Source organism: Malaclemys terrapin, chromosome 12 (assembly GCF_027887155.1).
Source record: "Malaclemys terrapin pileata isolate rMalTer1 chromosome 12, rMalTer1.hap1, whole genome shotgun sequence".
Classification (NCBI taxonomy): domain Eukaryota; kingdom Metazoa; phylum Chordata; order Testudines; family Emydidae; genus Malaclemys; species Malaclemys terrapin.
In genome coordinates this window covers 39,837,036-39,844,860 of record NC_071516.1, presented here as the reverse complement: position 1 = coordinate 39,844,860, position 7,825 = coordinate 39,837,036, and the positions used below count along the sequence as shown (strand labels likewise).

At 45.1% G+C, this 7,825-nt stretch overlaps 1 protein-coding gene across 1 annotated transcript; it reads right to left on the bottom strand.

The window, feature by feature from the left end:
* Positions 1 to 5,356: 5,356 nt before the first annotated feature.
* On the bottom strand, positions 5,357 to 6,295 carry LOC128846009 (olfactory receptor 14A16-like). Its single transcript, XM_054045100.1, has one exon. It carries the CDS (start codon positions 6,293 to 6,295, stop codon positions 5,357 to 5,359), a length of 939 nt encoding a protein of 312 aa, XP_053901075.1.
* Between the last annotated feature and the right edge of the window lie 1,530 nt (positions 6,296 to 7,825).

Here is a 7,825-nt window from a genome sequence, read left to right as displayed (position 1 = left end):
TCATGCATTCTTTATTAATTTATCACACAACTAGGGAGATAATTGCCAAGGTAGCCCAGGATGAGTGGGGGAGGAGGGAAGGAAAAGGACACACTGCAGTTTAAAACTTTAAAACTTTAACACTTATTGAAGGCCAGCCTTCTGATGCTCGGGCAATCATCTGGGGTGGAGGGACTGGGTGGCCGGAGGCCTCCCCACCGTGTTCTTGGGCATCTGGGTGAGGAGGCAATGTGCCTTGGGGAGGAGGGCTGTTGGTTACACAGGGGCTGTAGCAGCAGTCTCTGCTCCTGCTGCCTTTCCTGCAGCTCAACCATACGCTGGAGCATATCAGTTTGATGCTCCAGCAGCCAGAGCATCGACTCTTGCCTTCTGTCTGCAAGCTGACGTCACCTATCATCTTCAGTCCGTCACCTGCTCTGTTCAGCCCGTGATTCATCCCCCCACCTCTCCTCTCGTTCAAATTGTGATTTTTGGCACTCTGACATTGACTGCCTCCACACATTCTGCTATGCTCTTTCAACGTGGGAGGACATCTGGAGCTCCGTGAACATATCATCCCGAGTCCGCCGTTTTCTCCTTCTAATCTTCGCTAGCCTCTGAGAAGGAAAAACATTTGCAGCTGGTGGAGGAGAAGGGAGAGGTGGTTAAAAAATCCACATTTTAGAGAACAATGGGTACATTCTTTCACGTTAAATTTTGCTGTTCACATTACACAGGCCATGTGCTTTCGTTACAAGGTCGCATTTTTGCTCTTATATTGAGGGCCTGCCAGTTTGATGTGCGAGATCACTCACGCAGTGCCAGGCAACAGAATTCAGCTTGCAGGCAGCCATGATAAGCCACGGTCTTTTGACTTTTTTAACCTTCATAACATGTGGGAATGGTTTCAAACAGCAGCGCCCTCATTTCCCATACCAAGCACCCGTTGGGTTGACCATTTAAAATGGGTTTGCAATGTAAAGGAGGGGCTGCAGTTTCCAGGTTAACATGCAGCACAAACCCAACTAACCCCCCCCCCCACACACACACCCAATTATCGGGGATGATCACTTCACCCCTCCCCCCCACCACATGGCTAACAGCGGGGAACATTTCTGTTCAGCCGAGCAGGAACGGGCACTTCTGAATGTCCCCTTAATAAAATCACCCCATTTCAACCAGGTGACCGTGAATGATATCACTCTCCTGAGGATAACAAATAGAGATAAGGAATGGATGTTGTCTGCATGCCAGTAAAGACCAGGACCATACGCTGCCATGCTTTGTTATGCAATGATTCCAGACTACGTGCTACTGGCCTGGCGTGGTAAAGTGTCCTACCATGGCGGACGGGATAAGGCAGCCCTCCCCAGAAACCTTTTGCAAACGCTTTGGGAGTACATAAAGGAGAGCTTTCTGGAGATGTCCCTGGAGGATTTCCGCTCCATCCCCATACACGTTAACAGACTTTTCCAGTAGCTGTACTGGCTGCGATTGCCAGGGCAAATTAATCATTATTCATTAAACATGCTTACTTTTAAACCATGTGTAATATTTACAAAGGTACACTCACCAGAGGTCCCTTGTGCGCCCTCAGGGTGTGGGAGCACGCCTTGGGTGAGTTCGGGGGTTACTGGTTCCAGGTCCAGGGTGATAAACATATCCTGGCTGTTAGGGAAACTGGTTTCTCCGCTTCCTTGCTGTGAGCTATCTTCATTGTCTTCATCATCATCATCTTCCATGTACCCCGAACCCGCTTCCCTGTTGTGTGTTTCTTCATTGATGGAGTCAAAGCACACGGTTGGGGTAGTGGTGGCTGCACCCCCTAGAATGGCATGCAGCTCTGTGTAGAAGCGGCATGTTTGTGGCTCTGCCCCAGACCTTCCGTTTGCCTCTCTGGCTTTGTGGTAGGCTTGCCTTAGCTCCTTAATTTTCATGCGGCACTACTGTGCATCCCTGTTATGGCCTCTGTCCTTCATGGCCTTTGAGACCTTTTCAAATATTTTGCCGTTTAGTTTACTGATACAGAGTTCAGCTAGCACTGATTCATCTCTCCATATGGGGAGCAGATCCTGTAACTCCCGTTCTGTCCATGCTGGAGCTCTTTTGTGATCCTGGGACTCCATCACAGTTACCTGTGCTGATGAGCTCTGCGTGGTCACCTGTGCTCTCCACGCTGGGCAAACAGGAAATGAAATTCAAAAGTTCGCGGGGCTTTTCCTGTCTACCTGGTCAGTGCATCTGAGTTGAGAGTGCTGTCCAGAGCAGTCACAATGAAGCACTGTGGGATAGCTCCTGGAGGCCAATAATGTTGAATTCCATCCACACTACCCCTAATCGCAAAGGCCGATTTTAGCGCTAATCCCCTCATAGGAGGTGAAGTAAAGAAACCGGTTTAAAGGGCCCTTTAAGTCGAAAGAAAGGGTTCCTTGTGTGGACGTGTCCAGGTTTAATTTGATTTAATGCTGCTAAAGTCGACCTAAACTCGTAGTGTAGACCAGGCCTAAGTCATTTCATATCCTCAATCCACCCCTTTGAGGACAGCTTGGGAGAACAGGTAGGCCATTGGACACATCTTGCAGGTTAGCAGACTTTGGCTGTCACATGAGAAGACAATTCCACTGTCAATGAACAATGAGTTGTTTGCTCAGTTGCCTCTGCAGTTTATAGTTGCACTGGGGTATAGATTACTAGATGAGATAAGATACTCTGTACCTTGGTGGTTTTAACGAGGCCTAATTTCTGGAAGTGTTACTGTTGTCTAGGCAGGAATTTGCCCTGATAGGTGGTGACTGGACATTGGTGTTTAACAAAATATATAGCAGGGGTAGGCAACCTATGGCACGTGTGCCGAAGGCAGAACACGAACTGATTTTCAGTGGCACTCACGCTGCCCGGGTTCTGGCCATCGGTCTGGGGGGCTCTGTATTTTAATTTAATTTTAAATGAAGCTTCTTAAACATTTTAAAAACCTTATTTACTTTACATCTAACAATAGTTTAGTTATATATTATAGACTTATAGAAAGAGACCTTCTAAAAATGTTAAAATGTATTACTGGCACGCAAAACCTTACATTAGAGTGAATAAATGAAGACTCGGCACACCACTTCTGAAAGGTTGCCGACCCCTGATATACAGCATAACATTGCAAAATACAAAACTGGTGATCTGCACCTTTATTTAAGTCTCCCAGAAGCCTGAGCTAGCTCCTACCTGCTGTCATTCGAAGAACTAAAAGAATACAGGAAAAACAGATTTCTGTGAATAGTCATTTTACTTTTTAATTACATTTCAATCAGCTGAACGGATGTCTCCTTTGTGTTTAGATTCCCTGAATCCTCCAGCAAAGAAGACATTCATGTTCATGGAAACAGTGAACTTGAAGCAGCTGGTTTGGGATTTTCAAAGGGGCCCAAGGGGAGTTGCTGAATTCCTCTGAATATGGATAGCAGTTGGATGTCTAATTACCACTGGCCCAGATGAAAATCTCATTCATACACCCTAATCCATCAAACAAACAAACAAACAGACAACTAAACTCTTTAGCATGTTTAGAGCCTTCCAGGGGACAACTCCCGTTATTAAAGTTAGGGACTTGCTGAAGTGGTTTTCCAGATCAGTACCTTAGTTCAGAATATTCAAAGGTGCTGAGTTTTAAATTAATAATAACTGTATTTGGACAAGAAGCTATGATAATCTAGATCAGATGAGGAGCTGCCCCTTCATTTATAAGAAACTTGTTTATAATGCATCAGTGTATCCAACCAGGAAAGAGAAACAGAGCCTGTTAAAATATAACCGGTCAAAAAGCACTGCTTTTCTCTGTCACATTTAGAATTTACACCCATGCACAAATATGGCCTTCTAATAATAACAATAATAATAACCAACTTCTAGGATCCAGGGCACCTTCAGACACATTGGGATCCTTGTGTGGATGAGAGGCCATTGGCCAAATCCAGACCCCATTGATATGAATGTCTAAATCCCAGCTGTTATAGTAACCGAGCTAGCTGCACTTCTGCCCCCTTCTCTGGTCTCTCTGAGTGCACCTTTCAGGTTTTGGCCTTGTGCCTGCCCCACTCTTCGTGTGGAATCATGCAATTCTCCCCCTCTGAAACTGAGTCCCAACCACAGCACCCTGTGACCTGGCTGTAATTTCCCAAAAGCTATTCTTCCTCTTAGTATATGTGCAACGTGCTTCAGGTGGCATCCAACCAACATTCATCAATAAGTTTGGTTCACTGGTTGGATCACTAACTTCCCTGTCCCAGGCCAGGTACTGATGGGGACCGAGACGTGAACGCTGATCCATGCCCCCATCCCCACCCCAAAATATATGACTGGGTTTGATGACTGAAGTTTGTCCCGGAGGAGCTGTGACCAGTGCTGAGTTGGGTAACCAGAGAGCCTTCTCTCAACAAATAGTTCATTTACCTCAGAAGAACCAAAATAACCCACAACAAAACAAAACAAAAAAACCCACTGAAAAGACAAATGATTACAGCACAACTCCATGTCCGTCACACTAAAAGTCCCAATGGAATAAAAAATTGGCCTCATACTCCAGGCTCAGATTATTTTAGGAAACATGGCAATGCTTTTACTTCACAAAACCCTTTCTACAATAGCAAGACTGACACAACTTTTTTTAGATAAAAATATTTTAAAATATGCCTATGCACAGCTCTAGATGCCCTAACACATTATTAATATCACACTCAAATCCCAATTTCATTAAAATAATCATCAGAATGGGAATCCAGGCATTATGATACTTACAGAAACTCTTTTCTGCCCATCATCATTATGGAAAATAAAATTGCAGCTCTCTAAGAAAAACCTTTCAAAGAGATGATGACATTGACTCCCCCAAAACATGGCCAAAAAAACCCAACACCTAGCCATCTAATCATATATACCTCTCCTTTCAAAAGCAAACCAAATTTAGAAAAAAGAAGCCAATCAACAAACAAACCAATAAACAAAACATAAACAAAAGAAGAGGCAATCAAGCAAAGAAACAAAAGTATTCATACCCCAAGTAAAATTTCTATCATGAAGTAGGAGGAGAGGCAGACACTACATGATGTTCACTAGGGATTCATCTGTAGCTATTGATTTTGCATGAAAGGTGCTCAGATAGCATGGTGATAGTGGCAGTATAAATCCTTAAAATAACTAAATGTGTATGGGAACACAGAGGTTCTGTTCTTATTTACATCAGCATAATCCTACAGTAAGACCATTGACTTCAGTGGAGGTAGTCTAGATTTCTATTACTGCATAAACAAGCATGCACTCATCGGCCTCATGCAGACAATTAAATGATCAGTTGTTTATATCTCTCAAGAAACTCCAAATGAAATTACAGTCAAGAGAGAGAGACAGACATTTCCTTTTTGGTCAATAACCTCCACCTAGTGAGTGTCCTCAGAGCAGCTTTGATCTCTTTGTTCCTCATGCTGTAGATGATCGGATTCATCACTGGCAGCAGCATGAAATAGAGCACAGCTGCCACAAGATCCAGGCCTGACATTGAGCTGGAGGTGGGTTTCAGGTAGGTAAAGAATACAGTGGAAACAAACAAGGAGATGACAATGAGGCGAGGAAGGCAGGTGGAGAAAGCTTTATGCCGGCCCTGCTCCAAGGGGATTCTTAGCACAGTTTTGAAGATCTGAACATAGGACGCAATTATTAAAACAAAACTGCTTAAGACTAAGCACACTCTAAAAGCCATGACCCCATTTTCACTGAGGTATGAGTCAGTGCAGGCGAGCTTGAGTATCTGGGGGATTTCACAGAAGAACTGATCCACCATGTTGCCTCCACAGAAGGAGATTGAAAATGTGTTCCCAGTGTGCAGGGCAGAGTAGAGAACACTGCTGATCCAGGCACTGGCTGCCATTTGGACACAAGCTCTCCTGTTCATCACTCTCTCGTAGTGCAGGGGTTTGCAGATGGCAACATATCGGTCATACACCATGATGGTGAGTAAGGCAACATCTCCTGAGACAAAGAAGACAAAGAGAAAGATTTGGACAACACATCCAGAATAAGAGATGGACCTGGTGTTCATGAGGGAATTAGCCATGGACTTGGGAATGGTGACAGAAATGGAGCCAATGTCTAAGATGGCCAAATTGACCAGGAAGAAGTACATGGGGGTGTGAAGATAATGATCCAGGGCTACAACCATGATGATGAGAAGATTCCCCATCAGGGCTGCCAGGTAAATCATTAGAGACATCACTAAGTACAAAATCTGCAGCTCCCGAACATCAGAGAATCCCAGAAGAAGGAACTTAGTCATAGTGGTTTGGTTGGACATTTCTTTCTCAGGACATCATGTGTTGCCTGTGGAGGGAAAGAGAAGGGGAAGGCCAGGATTACAGGGACAAAGGGAATGGCTTTGATTCTCTCTCTGTCTCTGATGTGACAGCAATTGCCACTTTCATTGACTAGGAGTGGTGAGTGCTCCTCACTGCAGACAATCAGTTCACTAGGCAGGTGTGTTATTACACTAGTAGAAATTGGATTAGCTCTCTTAATGTTTAGGGAGCTACATCAGTGTACACCATCTGGGCTTCTGGCCCAAGACGTGGCTTGATAAAATACAGAATGAAGGAGAGAACAAAGGACAACCCAAATCCAGCAGTTCTAGCCAAGATGGTTCCTTATTGCTGCAAAGAGCAGGCTCCCAGTTTGGGTGTGAAACCAAAATACTGACAAACCAACACAACCTGATTCCTACATTCCAGTGAAACACAACAGAGTAACCCAGTTCTTAAGGGGTAGCTTGTCTGTAATGGTTCCACTCCACACCATAGACTGGGGCTGGGGTTGGGGCTACATCAGTGGAGTGGGGCTGAGTAGAGGAGGGGCTTGTGGTCAGAGGGGCTAAGCAAGGAGTCCTGAGGAAGCTGAATCAGGAACTATGGTTAGGGAATTGACTCTGGGCCGTGAGAGGCTGGGAGGGACTATGTGGTAGAGGGTTCTGATTTGGGAAGGAGGGGATTAGGGGATGTGGTTGTTTGTCTTGGGGATGGGCTGGATGAGGCAGAGGGAGAGAGATGCTTACAGTCTAGGGTAAGATGGCTTCAGTGGGACACAGTGGGCACTGGAGTTAAAGGGCCTGAATCTCCTTTTCCTTTCACTAGCTATATAGGTGAATTCCACTGATCTGAATTCCAGTTATCTGAATGACCTCATTTTCTGAAAACAAGCCCAGTTCAGACTCAGGTTCAAGCCCTATTCCCCCCTTTCCTCTACACACAGATCTCTGCTGCTGAGAACCAGGGTCCTAAGACCCAACAGGGGTGGAGGGTCCAAGTCTGAGTCCAGCCAGGACCCAGGTTTCAAGCCATAATGTTTCAATGTGTGGATGCAGCCATGCCAGACTCAGGCCCTGGGAGTCTGCCAACCCTATCACACAATCATCTCCCAGGAAATTGATACAACACCCTTTATTCAAGTATAGCTCAACATTTAACCCTTCAATTTTAATGGTAAATGCTGATCTGCAAACATACTGAGCATTTACCTTTGCAATGGCCACCAACTGCAGGTCATTTTTCAAGCGTACTTCTTCCTGGTTGCAGGACCACAGCCAGATCCTGTGAATCTCTGGTGTGACATGAGCAAAGCATTTGATTTTAGTAAGAGTAGCAGGATTGATTAGGCCTACCAGCAAAGAGGAAAGAAGCTAGCAATATTGGAAATTTACCAGACCAGTGTCCAGTGCAGAGAGAAAATTAAGCAACTCAGGGCCAGCTATGGCAAAGCTGGGGACCAGAACCACACGTCTGGGAATTCACAATCATCATGATGATATTACCATGAC